Source organism: Staurois parvus, unplaced genomic scaffold (assembly GCF_062004578.1).
Source record: "Staurois parvus isolate SC_StPar_1 unplaced genomic scaffold, SC_StPar_1.0 ptg000460l, whole genome shotgun sequence".
Taxonomy (NCBI): Eukaryota; Metazoa; Chordata; class Amphibia; order Anura; family Ranidae; genus Staurois; species Staurois parvus.
In genome coordinates this window covers 34,744-61,078 of record NW_028318256.1, presented here as the reverse complement: position 1 = coordinate 61,078, position 26,335 = coordinate 34,744, and the positions used below count along the sequence as shown (strand labels likewise).

The 26,335-nt window shown below is 38.5% G+C and overlaps 1 protein-coding gene across 1 annotated transcript in view; it reads left to right on the top strand.

Moving 5' to 3' along the window:
• Window positions 1–26,335, top strand: part of SLC7A11 (solute carrier family 7 member 11) — a gene marked incomplete at its 3' end in the record, with an annotated part of 300,868 nt that overhangs the window by 265,059 nt on the left and 9,474 nt on the right. Inside the window, exons 8-9 of the mRNA XM_089688911.1 lie at window positions 4,210–4,313; window positions 5,844–5,940. Coding sequence (XP_089545037.1) covers window positions 4,210–4,313; window positions 5,844–5,940 — 201 coding nt within the window. The remainder of the gene's footprint in view (window positions 1–4,209; window positions 4,314–5,843; window positions 5,941–26,335) is intronic.

The following is a 26,335-nucleotide window of genomic DNA, read 5'->3' as shown; positions in this document are numbered from 1 at the left end:
GATAATTTTAAGCACAATGTAAGGAACATGCATTTTTAGAAATGAAACAAACAAAAATTGTGAATTAACAGATCAGTGTGAGATTATCTGAAAACAAGGCAAAATCACTGAGCTACAGTATATGCACATGAATTACACAGTGATCTTATTTAACTTTTGCCATTAATATTTTATTGGAAGGGGTCCAAGTTGAGTGCCTCAACATTTTAGTGTTTAGTTACTCCAGCCAAATGCCTGTAGTGTTGTATTTGTAGTTCTATTTCTATGTCTATACACTCTTCTTCAATATCATTGGGTTGAAAAGATGCCCATAGATGCACCACTTATTACAGTGTTACTAAGCCCACAACAATAAAATCAGTCTGTACAGTATATGCAGTAAAGCATGCTTGTTATACTCACTGTAGAACCTTAGGCTGTTTGAGTCTGTCTTCTCTGATCCTCCCCTTCTTTAGCTGTCCCCAATCAATCTTCAATAGTTAGAGCGGTCGTGGCAAGCCTGCACATGCTCTGTTTGGCGTGTATTGCTAGAGAGTTTTTTTTTTGTTTGGGAGGGTGCATGTGATTGGCACATGTGATCGGTACAGGGCCAATCAGTGCTGTCCAGATAGAAGGACAGGGGTTATGTGCCTCAAAAAAGAATGAAAACTCCTCCTACAAGATGAACCAGTGCTCGTATGAACACTGATAGAAGTCACAAGACTGCTATATACTGCTGATGAGAAAAGGTATTTAGTAGTTTATATTTACTAAAATAATTGCATTTCCATGTTGTGTATACTGCGTAAGACTGGATAAAGTGAATGCGGGGTCCTGAGTTTAGTATCACTTTAACAAAAAAAGTGCATATGCAGGGAATGCATCCATCATTATCAGCATTTGTTGGCACCGATTAAGATAGTTTTACTTGGTCTTTGGATCATCTGCATATGTATGGCCAATCTGTTAAAGATAAGATTGTCCAAGATCTAGCTACTGTCTAGCAGTCCAATGTGTGACGTGCATTGTTTGAAAGTACTGAAATAATATTATTATGTTATACAGCCCAGAGACCAGGGAGTTCAAATTCTAATTTGCTATTTACACCTTCCTTCTCAGCTGAGTTTGGACACATGCATTTTGATTAAGTTGCTTGCTTGGGATCTCTGTACAGTATGAGACAACCTCTAATATACGAGAAGCAGAAAGCATGATCACTACGGTGTTCATTACCTTGTGCACATTATGATGTCTGCATTCTAGTTTAACAATTCTTTATTAGAAACAAGTATGGAATGTGCATTTTCTTCTAATATTTATAGATGATCAGGACCAGGCTTTAGTTGAAAAACAATATTGTCACACCAGTTTATATTCTTGCACGAGGCTAAAGTGTGTTAGGAACAATGGAACAATAATATTCATTGTATATACAGATGCTATGTTTTGTGCTATTAGATTGTGCATTACCTATTTAAAAAAATATGATATATGCAGTGTTTAAAGATCCAGCTAAAATGGGGCACTTATAGTGGCTTAGCCTATAAGAGTATTAATTTGCACATAAACCCTACAGAGCTGATGTTTCTGTATTAGCTGAAGTACCTCCTGCAGTTCAGTCATGTTACATGTGTGTTACAGGCTCATTTCCCCCACAGAGGTGAATCAGGTAATTCTGACCTCAGAGATGTAAATAGATGTAACAGACTTTCAAACTACGTCTTTGAAAATGCAGTACCACATCTGAGTGCATAAGTATTAGAGGTCTGTTAAAAAGAAAGCTTCTCTTTAGGCTCCATGTATGACACCCTAAATTGCTTTTCACCTGGTCACATATGTTTTATAGCATTTAACCATACCACTAGTGTTGGGCTTGATGTTTGTGTCGAATGTAAGTTCAGCGAACACACGAACAGTGTGGGCATTCGGGGAGCTGTTCGTCTGCCGCACCCCACAATGCACTGCACTCTGATGCATTTTGATTGACCACAGCAATGCACCTGACCACAGGTCAGGTGCAATGTTTTGGCCAATCACAGCACATGATGATGTCACAAGGGGGTGGGGTCACCCAGTTGATGTCACCGGGTGGCCCTGTCCCTTAGACATTTAAGATCTCAGATGGCCAGGAGCCAGCTTCGAGAGAAGAGTCTTTTTTTTTTTTGGCGGAGTGCATCGTGATTGATGTTGGATCTACTTCAGGGGACTTTTTTAAAATTTTTGTTTTTAAAGTGGTAGTAAACTCTTCTTTAATAATTTTACCTACAGGTAAGCTTATTATAAAGCTTACTTGTTTGTAAAATAATATCTCTTAAACGTGAACCATCAACATGGGGACAAGGTGCTTAGTGGGGAGCCCCCTGCCCCAAAGCACCCCCCCATGTTGAGGGCATATGGCCTGGTATAGTTCAGGGTGGCGCTTGCTCATCCCCTCCCCTTTCCAGACCTGCCAGGCTGCATGCTCGGATAAGGGTCTGGTGTGGATTTTGGGGGGACACCCAGGCCAATTTTTTTTTTTTATTTTGGAGTGGGGTTTCCTCTCAAAATTCATACCAGACCTGAAGGATAAATGTAAAATGCTTCCAAATAACATCAGAGTTCATGCCATGTCCACACTGGTGTACCCCTTCAGTATCTGTTTTCCTGCTTATGGAGTTTATATTCAGTTCCTTACTAGTGCATACAGATACTGAAGGGGTCTATTTGTAGCACATCATTGTGGACTTGGTGTAGACTATGATGTTATTTGGAAGCATTTTGCTTTTAGCCTGAATATAACTCATGCCTACCAATGGTGCATTATATCCTTTATCATGAAACAATTTAATAATTGATACTTAGTGGCCCCTGCTCAGGCTAACATGGTCCGATGAATTGGATGTTGCTGGCCAGGGAGGGTGCAGGCTGGGCAAAGGTTGGTCCAAACCCAAAGCACACTGTAGAAATAGTAATAGATAGCCCAGCCCACACTTTGCCTGGCATCAGGTTAGCAGGTAAAAGCAGCCTCAGCTCAATTCTTCCAAGCCATACCCCAGGGTGGGGCAAAATTTGTTGGGGGGGCTTGGCTTGGAAGAATCAATCTTAGGCTGCTTTTACCTGCTAACCAGGTTCCAGACGAGGTGTGTGGTGTCAGTGCTATCTCCTATTTCTACAATTAAATAACTCCTAAAGCTTAAATTATATTAATTGCATATCTCTTGAAGTGTTGATTTTGAAGTTGTTTTGCACTTTTGGGTTGTTTTCTGTTTTATGCTGTTCATCACTCTCTATCTGGTGTTCACAGCTGCAATTGCATACATTTTAACCACTTCACTTCCATGTAATGGTATGTCGCTGGACTTTCAGTGTGTATGCTGCTGCAGGCATCACCCAGCTACTGTTTTTTAGGTCTGACGGTCGTCTCTCTTGTAATAGCAATCAGGATTGGCTTTGCAGCCACTAGATTTCTAATACAAGCAGTGAGAGAGGATGTTCCCTCCCCCCCGCCATTCTCTCGGGCTCTCCTGAGACACCAGCCGGCACATACGCCGCCTAGCCAGACAGTCAAACAATGCTAGGATTGACTTTGATTGGCTCTCCATTTTAGTAAACCATTATAGTAAGACCTGACATCACAACTTGTTTACTTGGAAGTAAACATTGCCATTTTTAAAATATAAAAGCATTCAGAAACACCAATCTTGGTGCTTTTTAATGCTTTTAAGTGCAGATGAGGGATTTGGGGTCTTATAGAAAAGTATATTTGTTCCCATAAAATTGCATTTGAAAAACTGCTGCTCAAATACTGTGTGACATAAATAATTTCAAAACCCACCAATTTATTCTCTAGGGCCTCTGCTTTAAAAAATATATAATGTTCGGTGATTCTAAGTAATTTTCTAGCAAAAAAACCTGATTGTTACATGTAAACAAAAAGTGCCAGAAATGGCCCGTGCTGGAGGTAGTTAATTCAAGTTTTTATCTATGGATCTTTGATGGTGACTCTGGGATTGGCTTCTTAAGTATTTTTTCTTTTTTCATACCCCAATGACACTGCAGCTATGCACGTAACCAAGTTACCTCAAATCTGGTTTACTTTTGTCCATAATAACCGTACAGCATGATTTGTTATAAAAGGGTGGAGCCTTTAAAAAAGAGCATCATTACTTATGTACTTCTTGGACATAATAGCAACTAAACGGAAAATAGACAAGTGTAAATTCTTATAACAATCATGTCTTTTCTTTTCAGACGTATGCAGAACGTGTCCTGGGAAGTTTCTCATTGGCAGTCCCCATCTTTGTTGCTTTATCATGTTTTGGTTCCATGAATGGTGGGGTTTTTGCAGTATCAAGGTGAGATGCTAGTAAAACTATAACTACTAATACAACAACTGTTAATTATTAGTGTTTATATAAATGCGTCAGGAAACTACAGACCATCTGGTAATTATAGGTACCATTAGATAATGCTAGAAGAAAATGTAAATTTACTTTTATTGGAAAATAGCAAATCTTTTTAGACTGAACACATGCACTTTATTTAGTGATAGTGATGTTACAATGTTTTGGTGCATACAGTATACGGCAATTTGAGTGCAATGTAACCATGTTAATCTGAGGAAATAACCCAATAAAACAATGGTGAGCACTATGACAGCTTCTTATGTTTTATATGTGCTGCACTTGGTTAATATCTGTGTCTGAATATTCTATGGCTCTGAGGGATTGCTGCAGAGGCTGTATTGGTTTCCATACTTTCCCTTAAAGGGATAGTAGTGTTTTTGACCTATTTTATATTTTGCGTTCTGGATTGAAGGAGAGCATCTTATTTGACTTCATATGATCACTATCCTTAAATAAAAGACAGTTTTGTGGCATAATCAAAGACATACAGTTGTCTGGATTGATGGTACAGTGCAATACACTCTCTATGTATAAACATCTACAGATACTCAGCATTGGACAATATTAAAATCTTCAACTCTATGTGGCTTTCTGTATACTGTAGGTGTCAGAGTAATAAATACATTGCAACAAATCATCTTAATCCCACTGCTAATTACATGGCAGCCTGAATTGTCTCAGTCTGTTCTACAAAACTGTAATGTTGGCATAGTATCATCTAGGAAAGCTCTCCAACCAATCTTAAACAACAAATAAATCTTATTATGACAATGAATGAGCAAGGGTTATGGTTTGGGTCTGGTGATTTTCCAAATTCAGTTTAGTAAGGGTGTAGCAAGAGACACATTCATTTTTTCTGTATTTCTCAATAGGGTGATTTACTAAGGGAATAGAGACTGGATGATTGAAGTGAACACAGCTTTACCATTTTCACTCAGTGAACATTTACTTTACTAAGTGAACATTCTCTATTCCTTTCAGTAAGCTAGCCCTAATGTGTTGACAGGTGCTAAGCTCACCAAATTCATTATTTAATCAAAATTTTATGACAGCCTTTTAAAGTTTGTCTCCTAGTTAGAAAGTTATTCACTTACATAGTTAAATGCCTTCTTAGTTAATCAAAATTCATTGGGAAAAAAATGATCAAAGCTGGAGAAAAAAAAAAGTCTGCGTTGCCCAAAGCAATGCATTTCCACCTTTCAGTTATATAGGGCACGTTAAATAAAAAAAGATTAAATGTAATTGTTGGATTAAATTAATCCACACGCTTTTGTTTTTCTTCAGTTTTCCTACATTGTCATTTTTCAAGGTGGACCATATGTATGCAGTGTTTGTCAGTTGAGTTATTGTACAGTTTTTGTTCAATACAGAGATATATCTGTTATTATTTTATGTTAACAATTAACAATACATCACATGTTGTTCATTTCCGTAAATATGTGAAGTTTAAAATGCATAATTCATTGTTTATTTCATCAGGATGTTCTATGTTGCATCTCGAGAGGGTCACCTTCCCGAGATCCTTTCCATGATCCACGTACACAGGCATACTCCATTGCCAGCTGTCATTGTTTTGGTAAGCTGCATCACCATGTATCTTTAGCTATGTTTATTTAATATCAGTCACTTTGAGGGGACTTTGAAATGTGGAAATATTGGTATTTGTTTTTATATCATACACTGTATTATAACACTGTATTACAGCACTTAAACTCCTACTATCATAATGTTTATTCAGACACTCACATTGCAGAGCAGATTGTTTCATGAACAATTATTAGAAAAAGTATAATAACACAGATAAAAGTATATCTTAACAGACCACAGATTATCCCTATAAGTATTCTTCCATGAGTGGCATATTAGTTTATTGTTTGTTCACTGGATGGTGTACATTGTTCAAGTGGACTTCAAACATTATAACATGAAAGTATCCTTATGTCATATTTTGTCAATGACCAAATGTCCATAATATTTATAATTTTTTAGCAGCTAGCAAGGTATCCACATGTAATTTTACCCCCAATGGAGCAACTTGGTAATTTGGGTGAACATGAGTATACATACCTTCAACTCAGCTGTGAATTAGCACCAGGAAATAAACGCAAGATCGTTTAGTGGTAAATTAACTCAATATATCAGTATGTGTTAGAATGAATGATGGTTTGAGCATAATCCAACACACAGAAGATAGGTTCAGACATAGTCCACAAGACAGTATGATCACTATAAGAAGGTAATTTAGAATAGAGTTCTGTATCACTAGACTGGGATTAATTCATTAATAAGCAAATTTAGCAATAAACAGTGCATATAAACAGTGCACTGTAGGAGAATGGCTAAGATATGTTGCAATGCCCCCTGAGAGGTACCTCTTAACATAGGCAATGAGTGACAGCTGCAAAGGAACAGTTTTTAGACCTATCTCTTCAGCCGGATAGCATCGGGGTCCAGTTGTACCATCGGTGCACTTGAGAATAGTTCCAGTCGAGCCTGCAGGCAGCACTGAGGCTACTAGGTGGCTGTATGGCCAGCTCCTCTAGCAGCAGATAGTAAATCCCCACACCAGCAGCTTCCCCGTCCCAGTGATATTGCAGCTCACCATCCAGTCACAAACGATTTGTCCACTCTTTACTCTGCACCCAGGTGACTCTGGTTGTCACCACATCTGGACTCAGCACTCTGGATCCCAATCAGGCCATTTATGTGCAGCAATGATGGTCCACACTGGATAGTGATGTGCACTTTCTGGTCTCCCTCACATCAAGAGGAAGCTGTGTCCAGTACAGCCTGAGAAAATTTACCTTTTTCCTCTCCTCCTGGCAATCTCTCTCTCTGGGGAATGTAGTTCAAAAGCTCTACAGTACAGTCTCTCCCCCCCGGACTACAGTTCCCACAGTGCAGTGCTCCCTGACTCAGTCTGTTGAACTCTTCCTGCTCAGCAGCTCTTCTTGCTGATATAGCTGTTAAACAGTTCAGCATCACAGGGCAGCAGCTACAGAGAACAGTTTCAGCCAGTGTTTCTCTAACTCACCATTATTAGCCAAGCGCCTGGCTACACACAAAAATAAATATAGAAAATAACTCACCATTTGCCAGGTAAAACATAGCCTATATATAAATTTCAACTATTTATTTAGCTGTTTGCCTTAATTTTAGCATTTTTACTTTTCCGTGTCCTTTATCTACATACCATGTTTAAGTGATACTCAGTAGTTTTACTAAAGACAAATAGGCTGCTTATTTTCACTGGGGAATTTCACTTTGAATAGGAATTTTTCCTTAGCTTAGTGAATGCTGTGAAAAAGCACTTTGCAAAGAACACCCAATCATGTGCAAGAAAATAATATAACAGTAGTTATGATGCTACATGATTGGGTTATGGAAGCCAGCAGAGCTTCAGCTCCCAGCTAAAGATTGTGAATCTCACTGTATAATCACCCATGTGGTCTATACAGTATATCACCTATCCCTAACATTTAACCTTTTTCTCCCCCAAACCCCAAGTTCTAACTTACCTCTTAACTTACCTGTAAATAACTTTGACACTTAAACAATAAGTGTCTTTCAGACAAAGTTGCACTTATTTTTTTTTGTCCCTTCTCCCTGACCTAAACAACCCCCCCTTCACAGGTGTACACTAAAGATGCCCATACATAGATCAGCAGGGACCAGATGAATTTCAGTCTATGTATGGGCACTGTGGATGACTTCCAACTGACTTCTTTTCAACCACCCTGTTGGAAAATTTCCTCTTGATCAACACTGCAGACTTTAGTCTGAAGGGCTGATCTGTGTATGTGGATGGCAGAGAACTCTCCCCGGTATCAGAATACATTGACACTTTAGGGAGGATTCCCCAATCCATCAAATGTGTGGATGAGGAAATCAGGTTAGGTTTTTTTGTTCAACCTGCTAGTTTAAATGCAATTAAAAAAAAAAGCATAACTATGTATTTTCTAATTATTTAAGATATCTATCTCACACAGTGGATTATCACTGAGGGTTTACAGTGCCTTGAAAAAGTATTCACACCCCTTGATATTTTCCACATTTTGTCATGTTACAACCAAAAACGTAAATGGATTTTATTGGGATTTTATGTAATACACTAACACAAAGTGGGACATAATTGTGAAGTGGAAGAAAAATTATAAATGGTTTTCAAACTTGTTTACAAATATCTGAAAAGTATGGCATGCATTTGTATTCTGCCCTCCTGAGCCAATACTTTGTAGAACCACCTTTTGATGCAATTACAGCTGCAAGTCTTTTTGGGTATGTCTCTACCAGCTTTGCACATCTAGAGAGTGAAATTGTGGAGCATTCTTCTTTGCAAAATAGCTCAAGCTGTGTCAGATTGGATTGAGAGCGTCTGTGAACAGCAACTTTCAAGTCTTGCCACAAATTCTTAATTGGATTTAGGTCTGGACTTTGACTGGTCCATTCTAACAAATAAATATGCTTTGATCTAAACCATTCAAGCTTTGGCTGTATGTTTAGGGTCATTATCCTGCTGGAAGGTGAACCTCCACCCCAGTCTTAAGTCTGTTGCAGACTCTAACAGGTTTTTTTCTTACATGGCCCTGTATTTGACTCCATCCATCTTCCCATCAACTTTGACAAGCTTCCCTGTCCCTGCTGAAGAAAAGCATCCCCACAACAATGTGCTGCCACCACCATGTTTCACGGTGGGTATGGTGTGTTCAAGGTGATGTGTAGTGTTAGTTTTCTGCCACACACAGCGTTTGGCTTTTAGGCCAAAAGTTCAATTTTGATCTCATCTGAAAATATCAATTTCTTTCACATGTTTGCTGTGTCCCCCACATGGCTTCTTGCATACTGGAAAAGGGACTTCTTACAGCTTTCTTTCAACAATGGCTTTCTTCTTGTCACTCTTTCATAAAGGCCAGATTTGTAGAGTGCACGACTAATAGTTGTCCTGTGGACAAATTCTCTCACCTGAGCTGTGGATCTCTGCAGCTCCTCCAGAGTTACCATGGGCCCCTTGGCTGCTTCTCTGATTAATGCTCTCCTTGCCCAACCTGTCAGTTTAGGTGGACAACTATGTCTTGGTAGGTTTGCAGTTGTGTCATATTCTTTTCATTTTCAGATGATGGATTCAACAGTGCTCCGTGAGATATTCAAAGCATGGGATTTTTTTTATAACCTAACCCTGCCTTAAAGTCTCCACAACATTATCCCTGACCTGTCTAGTGTGTTCCTTGGCCTTCAAAATGCTGTTTGTTCAAGAATATTCTCTAACAAACCTCTGAGGGCTTCACAGAACAACTGTATTTATACTGAGAATAAATTACACACAGGTGGACTCTATTTACTTATTTGGTGACTTCTGAAGGCAATTGCTTCCACTAGATTTAACTTAGGGGTATCAAAGTAACGAAGGGCTGAATACAAATGCATGCTACACTTTCAGACATTTATTTGTAAAAAATTGTGAAAACCATTTATCATTTTCCTTCCACTTTCACAATTATGTGCCACTTTGTGTTGGTATATCCCATAAAAACCCAATAATATACATTTACGTTTTTGTTTGTAACATGACAAAATGTGGAGAATTCCAAGAGGTATGAATACTTTTTAAAGGCACTGTCTTGCTACCTGTACATAAAGAGCCTTGTTAAACATTCTACTGATTAACCTGTAACAGATTTTGTAATCTCTTTATGCTATAGGGAGATACAAGCACAAATACATTGAGATACCAGTGCAGGTGAATTTCACTAGCAGACAGATGGCAGTTGTATTTATAACACTGCATTCTCCTTCATGCCCTTCACATCTGAAAACCTGAAGCAACAGCAATGCGCAAGGTTAACAGTGAAATTCAGTAAAATAAACTTTATAAACATGGCAAACAGGCAAAGTGTTAAATTAAAACAGAGGTAAAATTGTAAACTTTCCATTTTGCATTTGAAGAACTAACCCCTTTTGTTTGCTCATAAATACATTTCATGCAATTTCATCTAATAACATTCTCCATTTTAAGCGTGGTGACAACAAGCTATTAATAGTTATTGACTGTCCCTTTAAACTGCGTGCCATGCTTCTTAAGAGACCTAAACGTGTCCATATTGGTTAGAAAGAAACTGATAAATCATTAGTGTGGTATTACTTGTGCTTCTTTCATTATTTTATTGCATGTGAAGGCCATGCAGCCTCACGCTGTTATCAGTTTCACTGGAAGATTTGTGCATCTGCTCCTGGTATTTAAGTCTCAGAGGCAGAAAAGTAAATCAGTTCCTATTAGTGCTTCTTCCCTGGGATTGTGTGGATGGAATGGGACTGATTATTTCTGGCTCTTTCTCAGACATGAAGTCTTTTGAAACAGAGGTATGACTAATAAAACCTAAATTTGCTTAATTGGAAGTGAAGTAAAACTCTATCGTCTGAGAATTCGCAATGGGCTCATCCGAGACACCACCGTAATGAAGGACACAAACAAGTGTACACATTTATAATGGAAAAAGACTAGTCAGTAAATTGATTCTGTGGTTAAAAGCATGTTTTATAGGCAAAAAGATGAGGCATAAAAATATACGCATTGAGAAATAGCTAGAAAAATAAGGTACTGCAGTAAGAATTTTATATAGAAAGAACGCCATATAACAGCTAATAACTGTAGTAGAAGGAAAAAAATGACAAAATGTTCTTTAGATATAAAATGGTGCCTAAAAACAACGGTCATGATTTTAAATCATTTCTTAAAGAAAATGTGTGTAACATTAGTTTTCTTTATTTACAGCAATAATAACAGGCAGAGAAAGTACAGCTGTTATGAGCAATATTTTGCTTTTCTATTGCTGCTTATTTATTTATTCTGCATACAGCTGAGCCATTTTCATACTGGCGGTCCATGACACTTTAATAGACATTTTCAGGCTTAAAATTTCAGGTCCTGAGCTAATAGCCAGGCCTTAAGAGTTACTCGACACCAACAAACACACACAAACAGAGACAGCTGTACACACACAGACATGTACATATACACAGAAACATGTACACACACGCACAGAGACACATGTACACACACATACAGACACATGTATACACACACACAGACACATACAGACACGCGTACACACAGATACATGTACAGTACATACACAGAAATACACACGCACAGACACATGTACATACACACATACATGTACATTGTGGCAGTACGGTATCCTGCCACGGTGGAAAGCACGATGGAGACCCAGGATTCTCAACCATACAGGTTGAGGGGCTCCAGGCAGATCTCATAATGCTTTATCAGTTTCCTCTTTGGTTTGTAAAGCCTGTTTTGGGACCTGTAGCCTGGAGATTTCTAAGAGATTTGGGAGGCATGAAATCTCCAATCTTGGGCCCATATTTTGGAAGCAGCCGTGCACTGATTGCACAGGTGTGTGCAGGCCTTTTTGTGGAGGCCAGGCCATGATTCTGAGCTCCACCCCGGCAGACAGGAGTCAGGAGGGCTCCACCCCGGCAGACAGGAGTCAGGAGGGCTCCACCCCGGCAGACAGGAGTCAGGAGGGCTCCACCCCGGCAGACAGGAGTCAGGAGGGCTCCACCCCGGCAGACAGGAGTCAGGAGGGCTCCACCCCGGCAGACAGGAGTCAGGAGGGCTCCACCCCGGCAGACAGGAGTCAGGAGGGCTCCACCCCGGCAGACAGGAGTCAGGAGGGCTCCACCCCGGCAGACAGGAGTCAGGAGGGCTCCACCCCGGCAGACAGGAGTCAGGAGGGCTCCACCCCGGCAGACAGGAGTCAGGAGGGCTCCACCAAGGAGAGGTGGAAGCCAAAAGCAGCAAGGAGCTGTTTGAGAATAGCTGTGAGCTAAAACAACCCTGTGGTAGAAGTCTGTAGGAGACAGATATAGAGCGGTATAGCTGAAAGAGCCAGAAGGTCAAATTGTTTGGTTTGATGTTGGATACCCCTGTGTGGGAAGCATTTGTGTTTCTGGAACTTTTTCCTTTAAATAAAATTGGGCAAAAAGGCCCTTAAAAAAGAAGCGAGTTGCTGTGTGCTTTGACAACATATATACACAGACACATGTACATACATACACACACACACACACACACATGTACATGCACACACACACATACATGTACATACACGCAGACACATGTACAGATACACACATGTACATACATACAGACACACACCCAAGCATGCACGCACACTGTGAAGGGCTCTCTCCTCTCCCCTGAAGCCACCACTGGCTGACACAGAAGATCATGTGACCAGAGTGAGCTGAAATTAGACATACACACACACACACACACACCCTATGCAGTACTTTGTTGTTCACTCACAGAGCCAGGTACTGCACTCTAGGGGGAGGCAGGGAGCACAGCACACACTCCTTCCTTTGCTTTCACTGCGCTCAGCTATTGAGCAGTCTGACAGCTCCCAGTGCGACTGACAGATCCGGCCTGAGCTCCGAGCCTGCTCAGCAAGACGGCCCTGGGGGACACACTCGCCCCCACCATAATTTCCACTCACCATTGGTGACCAGGCGAGTAAGAAATTTCAAGGCCTGCTATAGGCTACCTTTCTGTTGATCACAGGTCTTTGTTGCTGCAAAGTCCTATGCACCTTTTAAAAATAAATCTAACTATTCTAGACAATCTAACTTCTAGACATTTATCAGTTTTTGGTATTGAAGCAATTCCACAGGACTTTCCTGTAGGGGAGAGCATCAGAAGACTCTGTGAGAGGGAGACTTTTAGGATCTTTACACTTAATACTTCATCCCCATTAAACAAGAAATTGAAACAGATGCTTTAATCCAACTGTTATTTCTATAATGTAATTTTTAATAACGTGTTTTATTTTTTAATGACTCAATATTCTGTATTTACAGTATTATGTATTTACTAGCAGTTTGTTCATGAATTTAATAATTATGGATGTTTTTGTATAATGAACTCTGTACTTATATATGATTACTGTGTAGCATGCTCATTAATCCTCAATGTCTTTTTTTTTTCTTAATATGATCTGGATTTTTTTAGTCTGTTCCTCTTTTTTAACCACTTTAAGACAAAGCATTTTCTAGGATGTTTTGTTTACAAGTTTAAATTGGTATTTTTGCTTTTTTTTTTTAGAAAGGACCCTAGAGAATGAAATGGCAATCATTGCAATTTTTAGGTCACATGGTATTTGCGTAGCGGTTTTTCAACACACAATTTATTTTGGAAAAAAATACACTTTAGTGAATTAAAAAAACACAAGAGTTACCCCACTTTTTTTAAATATGAAAGAGGATGTTACGGCGAGTAAATAGAAACCTAACATATCACGCTTTAAAACTGCGCATGCTTGTGAAATGGTGGCAAACTATGGTATTTAAAAATCTGCATAGGCGACAGTATAAAAAACTCTAACGCTCATGGTGATACCACACATGCATGCTGCAAACACAGTTTACGTATGCGTGCAAAATTTACATATGTGTTCACTTGTGCGCTCAAGCACGATGGGGGCACTTAAAAAAAAAAATTGTCTTTTCTTCATTTTTTATTTTTACACTGTCCCTTTAATTTTTATCACTTTTATTCCTATTACAAGGAATGTAAACATCCCTTGTAAATTAAATATGCATGACAGGTACTTTCTAAGAAGAGATTTGGGGTCAAAAAGACCCCAAACTTCTTTACTTTTAAAAGCAAAAATAAAAAAAAATTAACTTTTGCTTTAAAAAATAAAAAATGTTTTTACTTTCACCAATGACTGGCTGTGACGTCATGATGTTGCTGCGGTCCTTCATCATGATAGAGGTGATCAAAGAACATTGAGTCTTTCATCACGACCATCTTGAGGAGGTGGCACCATTGGATAGTTTCTCAGGCAGGCTGGCGTTAACGGTAAGCCTGAGAAACTCCAGCAAGCTGTGGAGGGGGCATTTCCATCTGCTGCTACAATAAGTGGTCCAGCAACTCAAGAGATGCTTGGACTGCTTTCATGTAAAAGCCAGCCATCTGATGAACAAAACGATACTGGGGTTATGGCTGATTTCTTCAGCCATAATCCCAGTGTGTACTTGAAAACGGCAAGATTTATATAAGTATTGCGGTCGTCAAGTGTAATACAGTATATTCTTATTTTACCTGATTTGTTATTATTTTCATTATATATATATATATATATATATATATATATATATATATATATACAGTCATGGCCGAAATTGTTGGCACCCTTGATATTTTTCCTGAAAATCAAGTATTTCACACAAAAAAGGTATTGCATTAACACATGTTTTGCTATACACATGTTTATTCCCTTTGTATGTATTGGAACAAATATAAAACAGAGGCAGAAAAGCAAATATGACATAATGTCACACAAAACCCCAAAAATGGGCTGGACAAAAGTATTGGCACCCTTAACTTAATATTTGGTTGCACACCCTTTGGAAAACATAACTGAAATCAGTCGCTTCCTATAACCATCAATAAGCTTCTGACACCTCTCACCCGGAATTTTGGACCACTCTTCCTTTGCAAACAGCTCCAGGTCACCTTTTCCCAACAGCAATTTTAAGATCTCTCCACAGGTGTTCAATGGGATTTAGATCTGGGCTCATTGCTGGCCACTTCAGAACTCTCCAGCGCTTCTTTGCCATCCATTTCTGAGTGCTTTTTGACGTATGTTTGGGGTCATTGTCCTGCTGGAAGACCCAGGATCTTGGACGCAAACCCAGCTTTCTGACACTGGGCCCTACAGTGCGACCCAAAATCCTTTGGTAATCCTCAGATTTCATGATGCCTTGCACACAGTCAAGGCACCCAGTGCCAGAGGCAGCAAAACAACCCCAAAACATCATTGAACCTCCACCATATTTTACCGTAGGTACTGTGTTTTGTTCTTTGTAGGCCTCATTCCGTTTTCAGTAAACAGTAGAATGATGTGCTTTACCGAAAAGCTCTATCTTGGTCTCATCTGTCCACAAGACGTTTTCCCAGAAGGCTTTTGGCTTACTCAAGTACATTTTGGCAAACTGTAGTCTTGCTTTTTTATGTCTCTGTGTCAGCAGTGGGGTCCTCCTGGGTCTCCTGCCATAGCGTTTCATTTCATTTAAATGTCGACGGATAGTTCGCGCTGACACTGATGCTCCCTGAGCCTGCAGGACAGCTTGAATGTCTTTGGAACATGTTTGGGGCTGCTTATCCACCATCCGGACTATTCTGCGTTGCAATCTTTCATCAATTTTCCTCATCCGTCCACGACCAGGGAGATTAGCTACAGTGCCATGGGTTGCAAACTTCTTGATAATGTTGCGCACTGTGGACAAAGGCAAATCTAGTTCTCTGGAGATGGACTTGTAACCTTGAGATTGTTGATATTTTGCCACAATTTTGGTTCTCAGGTCCTCAGACAGTTCTCGTCTCCTCTTTCTGTTGTCCATGCTTAGTGTGGCACAGACAGACACACAATGCAAAGGTTAAGTGAACGTCTCTCCTTTTTATCTGCTTTCAGGTGTGATTTCTATATTGCCCACACCTGTTACTTGCCCCAGGTGAGTTTACAGGAGCATCACATGCTTGTAACATTCTTATTTATCCGCAGTTGTGAAAGGGTGCCAATACTTTTGTCCAGCCCATTTTTGGAGGTTTGTGTGACATTATGTCGAATTTGCTTTCTTTCCTCCCTTTTTTTGTTTTGTCCCAATACACACAAAGGGAATAAACATGTGTATAGCAAAACATGTGTTAATGCAATACGTTTCGTGAGAAATACATGATTTCCTGGAGAAATATCAAGGGTGCCAACAATTTCGGCCATGACTGTATATATATATATACAGTATATATGTTAAATTTTAAGGCAGAATTTCTGCAGGCTAAGTTAAGTTCACCCTTTGAAAAAAACAAAACATGTTTTTGCAGGTAAGAAAATGTGCATTTATTATTTTTTTATATTATAGCCTGAATAGCACTGCACCCACAATAAGCAGATTAGGGGTGCATTGCATGGATGTTGCAAACTTTCAATCAGCTATCTGTCCATACCTCCCATATGGGCAGGCAGTTACTGAATGACAGGAAGAATAAATAAACTACCAGAGTGCTCAGTAGCACTCTCACAGTTCATTCAGAACTACAAGCTATCTGCCGCAATGGAAGATGGTACTTGTAGTCTATTCATTTGAAGGAAACTGTGAATAAATGATGCAGCCATGTAGGCAAAGCCTGGCATAGCCACTCTGTTTTTTAATTGTGACAGTGGGTGTGGGGAGAAGAACACTCGCTAGAGAGGGGTGCACTGGTGGTGGGGGGTGGGCGTATAGGAGCATGTTACATGTTATACCCTAAATATGCATGTAACATGCTCCTAAAGGTGAACTTTTCCTTTAATTCTCCTGATCGTATTCAATTAATGTAGACTTATGCTTGCAGTCCCTTGAGCCTGTGCTGTGTGCATCTGTGTGATGCTATATCATCTCTTTGGGGATAGTTGAACTGTCACTGGTGAAAGTTCTGCCAGCATTTTGTGCTGTATTGTGAACACTTACTTTATCAGCTTGTAGATGTTTGGGTGGAGTTACTGCCAGGACATTCTCACTCTACTGGCTAGGTGGGTTTATTAGTAAAAGTAGAAGCGCAGAAAAGGTATGGGTGGGAGAGACTAGCCTGAATATCTAGGTTTATTGGACTGTCTGTGAGTTGAGGCTATTGCAATGAGGTCATTATACAGCTGATTCAGGTTCTCCATCCTTGCAAAGTTGGTGCTTGTCATCCCTTTGTCATTCACACTGTCAGCACTTTCCTCTACCCTAGATGTTGGCTTTTATACAGGGAGTAAGTGACTGGTCCATGCACAGCCAAAATCAAAAACAGAAAAATCAGCACAAGGGGCAAAACAGTCAGATTAATGTGTCCTTTGTGCTGATTCCTCCTTTTTCTATTAGTGGAAATCTTCCTCCATCCTGCCCCATTCCACCTCTGCTGCCATAATATTACAGTGCAGTGAGGGTTAATACAACTAATGGGCATAGGTGAGAGTAAACTGTGCTTAATTTCCACCCAGATGCTTCATTAATAGAAGCTATGTTACAGATTCTATAAATGGAACACAATCTAAGGGAGGACAGGAAGATGATTTATAGCTCTGCCCCTTCATTCATAGATCCTGTTTCATACATAGAAGCTGTAGTACAGCTTCTATGAATGGTGGAACTGGGTGGAGCATAGTCAAGCTCTTGATGACACCCCCTTAGCTGTACAAACCCTGCCACACCACAAAATTATGGCAGAGGGGAGGTGGTAGAGGCAGAACAGAGGATGCTTTCTAGTGAAAAAGATGAATCAGCACAAGGGACACATTCTACTGACTGCAAATGATGTCCCTTCTGTTGATTTTTCTGTCTTTAATTTTTGCTGCACTTATGCTTTTATAAAATGTTTTACCTGCACTATCTTGTATGGTTCTTTGTTTTTTGTTTTGTGACTTCTAGACAAGTAAGCAATAACTCCTTATAGTTTACACACAGCAAATCTGATTGAATGATAAAACAGTAGGGTTGCATGCCACCATAGGAGTAGGTAGTGTTTCAGTATTATGGGTTGATTAGCTTTACAATAATCTTAGCAGCCTATACAGCTGTTAATGAACCCAAAAGCATAGGGGTATAGCTTACTATTCCTCTCACTCCTTTTTTCCCTGGAAGACATACAGTAGCTGTCTCAGATATCCACATGTACTGTGAAGTTAGCGGTTTCTTGAAGACTTGAATCTAAGATTAAAGAGACATTTTTCTGCTATGTGTGCTACTAGAAATAAAGGTTGTCATAGTTAAAGAGCTACTTCTCTCTGATGGAAGCATTCATTTATTAAATGAACTATATTATGACTAAATAATTGATTGATCGAGTGATTGTGTGATTCTTCAACAAACAGAGCCAGAACATTTTGCCAAGAACGTATCTCCAAATTACTTGCACCTAATAGCACAGATGTTAGAGGAACACATTGCAGTCAAAGCACACTTCAATAATCAATTTTGGATACACAAAAGGACTGTTAGATCAAAGCTAAACCATTATGGATTGGTACCACTGAAAAATAAACAGTACCTTTTCTTGTTTCTGCTTAGTAAGACAAGCACATCAAACATGCCTGCAATTGATAGAGAAGTAGACATTGCTCTAACCATTCCCTGAAGTCTGGTGTATGTAGGATGGTCTCAGCTGCCGCTCCAGCCATGCCCACTGATGCGTTTCACCTCTCCTACCGGGGCTTGATCACAGAGACAATCAAGCCCTGGTGGGTAAGGTGAACACATCAGAGGGCATGGCTGGAGCAGTGGTTGAGGCCATCCTACACCGGACCTCAGGGAAAGGTTAGAGCGGCGTCTACCTCTCTATTGAATTTGGTTATTTGAACGACTCACTGATGCTGCCCATCTTCAACACTGATGTGGTGATATCCTCAGCTTCTTGGCTTGGAGTGGCACCGCAAGGTCTTTTCACATATACCTGCATTTGACTTTTTTTTTTGTTTTTTTTTTGAGGTTGAGGTCAGTGGATTATGGGTTCTCTCCCAAAAAACATCCGTTTTATTGCCCCCCATGTGATGTGCCTTTTAAGCAGTTTCAAATGCATTATTCACTGAAGCATTCAGAAGCAGTGGACCAGCATGATAAATATGATTGAATGATAATTAGTATTTCAAGGTTAATATTGATTTCAGTTGTACTTAAGAGTTATGAAAAAGATCCATACAACATACAGAAGCGCAAAAAGCTTTTACTTCTGTGTATTTAACATCACTAAGGTCCCTATAACATCATGAATATCCTTTTATTAATTGTACCTCATTTAGGAGTAATAATTGTCCTGTAGTTGACATAGTGGGCAATTTATTACATTCAGTATTGCATGTCTTAAAATATCATAATGTATATAGGTGATTTGAAACCTTCCTACAAAACTCTATAGGGCAGTTCAGAAATAGCGTCTACATTTTTTATTGCTGCCAACGCTGAATTATTATTAACAGAAAATCAATGTTAAAGTGCTTGTAAAGGCAGAAGGTGTTTTTTTACCATAGGTAAAAAAAACCCTCTGCATGCAGCTTTCCTCGCAGCCCCTTAAATACATATCTGAGCCCGATCTCAATCCAACAAGAGTCTAGGCTCTTTCGGCTCTCTTGCTCCTCATTGGCTGTCAATCAAAGCCAGTGACGATGAGCAGGGGCAGGGCCAAATCCTGTTCTGTGTGTCTTATGAACACTCATATCAGGGCTTGGGAGCGAGCACACACAAGTGCCCCCATAGCAAGTGGCTTGCTATGGGGGCACTCAACAGGTGGATGGAGCCCAGAGGAAGACCCCATAAGAGGAGGATTGGGGCTGGTTTGTGCAAAACAATTGCACAGAGCAAGTAAGTTTAACATGTTTGTTAATTTAATAAATACAATTTACAATCACTTTAAATCCCTAAAACGTTTGAAGAAGGTTGCATAGCATAAAAACTATTGCTACTGCTCTACAGCTGACCACTATTCAGTTTGGCTACATCTAATGTGAATTAAGAATTGCATCATTTTTATAATCTAACAACTGACAGACTTAGTTTGATTGATAAATGATTACTTCTGACAACTAAATACATTCAAAATGACACATTCTAAGTAAATTTTGACACGACTAATATGTTAAATGCAATAGGCTGCACAACCTTCGTGCCTGCTAATGCCAACACCATTTTGGATAGATTCCAGCCCTGAATTCCTAAGTGCCATCATCAACCCACCTCCAGCCTAATTAGAAAATTCCATGCATGCCCAGCAATAATTAGTCAAGCCTCACCTTAGGACAAGTATTGCTATAGTGCTACAGACACAATTCTTCTGCATGGTAAACAGTACACAAAGGATGCAAGTCTTTAGGCGGAGCTCTTTGAACTAGAGCATAGCGAGAACTGGTGCTTATACCGGAGGAGGGCTAATAATATTTCAAGAGCAAACTTACCGTGGAGGTAGCCTCTTCCTTCTTGCAGGTACAGCAGCAGTAATACACCATAGGCCCATACCCAATTAAAGCATCTGAAGGTCCCCAGTGTGTGTGGCAATTTATAATTAACAGAGGAAGTATGGATGTCAGGGGGTTAGAATGCTGAGTTACAAAAAAACCCCAGCATTTGATTAACCATAAAAAGGGAATATACTGTTTCAATATTTAGTTTAAAAACAAACAATTTGATATACATATTTGGAAATACATGTGCAGCCACATTGCCTCTGTAAAATTTTCATACTCATAACTCTTAATGATCTGAGCTAGCAACTAGACTACACTAACCAATAACAGAGTCCTCATCCAAGCCTTTAACATTACCATCAATTCCCCATTGAGTATGTGGTTATCCGCATGTGCAAAATCCCATACTTAATGGTTGGATTTTCCATCTATAAAGAATTTCTGGCAGACAGCAATTCAATATATGAATAGAATGATAGGGTTTAACAGACCTCTATGGTCATTTACTTGCCAACTACACTATGCCCAAAATTTAAACAGGAAATAACAAAGACCGCTGACTAGGCTTTTCCAAACTGACAAAAGGAACACCTTGAGAAACATTTTTGACACCCTCTCAGCCCCCCCCCAATATTTACCCAAGTCTCATCTCAATCCATCTCTATGCCCAAGAGCAACATCACTGCTTTCTATATCCCTCCTCACTGAACTCAATGACAGCAGTGGGAGCCATTGACTCCTGCTGTTTTCAATCAAATCCAGTGACGATAGAGGGGGCATGAGCTGAATCTGACTGTGTGCCAATGAACACACAGAGCATGGCTTAGGATTGAGTTTGCACATGTGCCACAATAAGGAATGGCTTCCTGTGGTGGCATACGAAGAAGAAGAGGAGCCCAGAGTACTGGGAGTGGGGATCCCAGAAGAGGAGGATCAGAGCAGGTAAGTATGAAATGTTTCTTATAAAAAAAAAAACTTTACAATCACTGTAGTATTAAAGTCAATGCCTATTACCAGAATAACTTGTTTTTTATACTGACTTTTACTGCCTTGTATTGAGTTTAGTGAAGTTACTTTCAGTAGAAACTGATAAAGATTTTTTCATACATTTCTTTTTAGAACACATAGTTATACATTATACATTATATTCTAATGCATTTGAATATATCATATCTGAGTTTCTATTTATGATTTTTCCATAGTGTTTAAAAATAAAGTGTCATTTGTAATAAAGCTTTAGAGAAAAGTCAGAATAACAATCAAGTAACCATTTAATAGCCCATTTCACATATAAAAATAATTCAGGCGTTGCTTCGGGATGGATTAAGAAGCATCTGAAGAACATGCTATCAGGAGACAAGCTAAGCCTATTGAGTGTGGAGCATACGCAGATGTACCCATAAGTCTACCTTGAAATTAGAAAGTCTGTGGATTAAGTACTTTCTGTGGATTTAAGGCAGCCAGAATAGTGACAGCCTTCGTAGAGCAAATACGTATTGTTTTGACCTTGACTTCTTATAGTAATAGGTTTGAAAAATAGAAACTTAAAACGTCAAACATGTTTTTAAAATGTATAATATAAAATTTAAGAGCTACAAAGAAAAGAAAAATAACAAAAGGGAAAAAAAAGAACAAGCAACAACAAAATAATGATTTTATTACAATAATAATAATGATAATAATAATACCACCATCGCTATCATTGTCATAATATTTTTATATTGTAGAGATGTAACAATGTAAAAAAGCACAAAAGATTTCTGTACTGGGCAAGCATTTCTTAGCAATGTAAAAGAATCGGGAAACAATGATACACACTAATATATAGCAGACGAGTCTTGATATGTTTGTTAAAGTGTATTCAGTCTTTGGAAGCTGCCACTTTGCTCTGGCTATTGCACATCACCTTTCTTTACACCATTTGATATACTAAAGTTAGCTGAGCAAATGTAGATCAGTATGCAGCAGAAGATGAAGTGTTAGTGCTAGGATCAGGGATATGTTTACCATTCAGGTTTACAGTTCAGGTCAGGCTTAAAACTTGAGGGGGTATGTAAAGTGTTATGAGGGAAGTTTAAGGTCCCACTTTAAAGGGTTTTGGTAAAGGTTAAAGTGACCACCAAAGGGTCTCATATTAAAAAGAGTAGTTGCATGAAGAAGATCGCTATACTTAGTAATGGGTATTCTGATGCAGCGCCTAAATGGTATTGATAAAATCCATATAGTAAGCCTATAAATGGAAAAAAATTAATGCAAAATCTTCATCCAAAGAATAGGATCCCAACACCAATTCTGTTAGGTGATGTAACACACTGCACCTCAGGTGATAGAGCCAAGCAGCTTACCAGATAGATATGACCCTCAAATTATAGAGTGGTCATAAAATCCCAATATCTCCATAGAAAGCCTGGCACCACATCAGTCACCATAAACATCCTCTCGGAACCGATCATACACTATGGTCAGATACTGTCACTCCAGAAGCAGTGATGAAAAGAACCCCCTTTATAGATTGAGCTGGTCTGTCCATAAAAAAAAATATATTGTTTATTTATTTTTTCATATCATCACCAGTCAGCCCCTGTCCCTGATCACTGCCACGTCAGTTTTATGATGATACTGTACTGCACTGGTGACAGTAAGTAAAAAGAAAATTAATAATTTTTTTATTTTCAAAAAATTTGGACAAAAAATTACAACTTTAAAAAACTTGCCATGCCTCTTACTAAATACAGCAGACTGTCTACTTTTCAAAAAAAGGGGTTATTTTGGGGATATCTGTACTGTCCTGATATTTTTTGGCCTCAGAAAATGAGATAAGCTGTCAGTATATCAGTATTTACCGATTTTCAGATATATGCTATAGTTGGTGGACTCTACAACTCCTACAGACTAAATAATATATACCAATTTGGGTTATTTTCACCAACGATATGTAGCAGTATACATTTTGGCCTACATTTATGAAGAACAATTATTTATTTGCAAAATTTAATAAAGAAACAATGAAAACATTTTTTTTCAAAACTGCATTTAACAAAAAATAAAAAAATCCAGTAATGATTAATTGCCCCCCAAAGAAAGCTCTAGTTGTGTGAAAACAATGATAACAATTTAGTTTGGGTGCAGTGTTGCATGACCATGCAATTGCCATTTAAACTGTGAGAGTGCTGAAAGCTAAAAATTAGCTTGGGCAGGAAGGGGGTAAAAGTGCCCACTATTGTAGTTAAAAACACATGTTCAGTTTGAAATACTCAGAATAGTGACATACTGTATTTACTTTAAATATTGTTATGTAGGGCATTTCTTCTTTCTAAAAAAACATATGTTTCTGTTTCTGTAAAAGATGGAGATATGCAATAATACTTTGCTTATCAAATGTAAACATTTGTTTGCTTGTTTTAGTATATTTTAAGTTACAATAGCACAATAAGCAGACATGAGTCCAATACACCACAATGTGTACCGTTTCAGTAGCTATCTCTGATGGGAATTGGTCTAGGTCTTGGTCTAGGTCTTAGGTCTTGAGAGCTGATTAAAATGCAATAGTAACTGCTTTATAGTATTGCACTGAATTCTGGGAAAAAAAAAAAAAAATATATATATATATATATATATATATATATATATATATATATATATTACTACTTTATGAACTGTATATACACAGGAATAAGCAAGGAAAAACTAACTACCTTGATCCAACAACTGTAAAGTAGTACATAAGGTAAAGAGTATGGATTGTGACTCTTTACAGAGAAGACTGGTTTAAAAAATGAACATGGTTTAGCTAGCATAAATACAGTTTAAGCATGGTGTGGATAAAACAGTTACATGTCTTTGTTTAACATACAGTAAGTATAGACATACAGTATATTTTTTCACCATTATTCACTGTTATGGCACTGTCTTGAAAGACTTTATAGCTACAGTTCAGAGCTTCTCATCTCTACTACTTAAGAACCAAGAAAGGTGAAGTTTTAGGGTTACATCTGCCTGAATGACAGACTAATTTAATAAAGATCAGATCACTGTGGTTGCTAGTACTCACTTAAAATAAATACCTATTTTTGCCAGTCTGTAGCCAATCATTTTTTCAAACATAAGACCTTTTTTATAGGAAGGAATTAGCATCCAGCAAGTGAAACAAGCTATCTATGTACATACACAGATGCGTTCCCCCAAAAGAAAACACCAAATATAAAAAAATACAAGTGGGTTACAGCAAAGTAAGCAAAACTTATTGCTCCATCAAGGAATGATCCAGAAACTTTAGACATCCCTGTTCTTTTTAATTAATGACTTACACTAGACAGAAGAAGTGGAGGTATGTGTGTTCAGGTCCATATTGGCTTACATATATACAGCATATGTAACCACATATTAACCCTTACATATTCATAGCAAACTCTTGCTGAAAATTATTCTTAGCTTGAATGTATTGCAATACATGTTCAAGCTGGCCAGGTTTGTGTCTTTTTCCATTGTTGGAGTTTATATCTGGATTTTGGTCTGTGGCTCCAGCTGTGTCTGTATGCCCCATATTGATACTGTATGTCCATACACTTAACAGTAACCTAGTTTAGCAAATAAGGGGTTGGCAATCTTCAAGAGTGGGGACTGATCAGAGATGCATGACTTTGATGCAATTGGCTAACATGAACAGATACTGCAATGCATGCAAATGAAGAATCCCCTTGTTTAACTATGAGCTAAGGGCTAGCTATCAATATGTAAGGGTTAATATACGTTACACCTCTTCAATATGTCATGTGTTCTATATATGGAAGCCACATATTTCCACTTCTATTGCATGGTAAGTAATTAAAAAGGAAAGAGAAGTTGCTGGATTATTCTTTTATGGAGCAGTAACTCATGCTTACTGTGCTCTGACCCCCTTGCATTTGGTTATGTGCACAAATAAGTAAATCATGTCTAATATCATATTGCCAAACTGCTTTCTGATTGGTTGCTAAGGGTTTCTGTATATCAGTTCCATTTTCAGCATGTTCCTAATATAAAGCTAAATATACAACATTTGAAAATACTATAAAAAGATTAAATATCAAATATTATGAGTCATAAATGAATCCTCGTAAAAACAGCGCTTCACTCATTATGGCTATAACAATATGCTCATAATTACAACAATAATCATAACCATAACAGTGATAAAAGAATCATAATTAACTGGAATACTATCCTCCGCCAGGTATAGTAGAGTGCATAAAGAAAGTCTACCACGTGTATCCTTTTCAAGAGAAGTCTCTAAGATAAACTCTAAGTCCAAGTTAATCCACTCCAACACCACCTTGTCTCTTGTGAGACAATCTCCCCACTGCACACGGATGTGTGGTGAGACGCCAGTCGGCCATTCCATGCTGTGAAATGTGCTTTATTGCGAATTGATGTGTATTTAATCTATTTTAATGTGAGTGTTATTTTATGGGGGGTTGATATGGAATAAAGCATTTAGATAGAATTACGCTATGTGTTTCGTTTTGTGCTTCATGTTTATGAATTGGTTTGATTGGATTATACGCTCTGCAGTGGAGATTGCGGGACCTAGAGGAGGATTAATGTTATGCCTAATTAATACCATGTTCCGGTGAGTGTTGTCTGATGGGGAGATTGTCTCACAATAAACAAGGTGGTGTTGGAGTGGATTAACTTGGACTTAAAGTTTATCTCAGAGACTTCTCTTGAAAAGGATACATGTGGAGGACTTTTTTCTTTATGCACTCTGCTACACCTGAAGGAGGATATTATTCCAATTAATTATGACCATTTTATCACTGTTATAGTTATGATAAATTGTTGTAATTGAGCATATTGTTATAGCCATGATGGGCGAAGTGCTGTTTTTATGAGGATTCATTTATGACTGATAATATTTGATATTTGATTGTTTATTCAAAACAGCAGCTTATAAGGATATCATTCTATAGTTTATTTCACCAGTACTAAAACGCA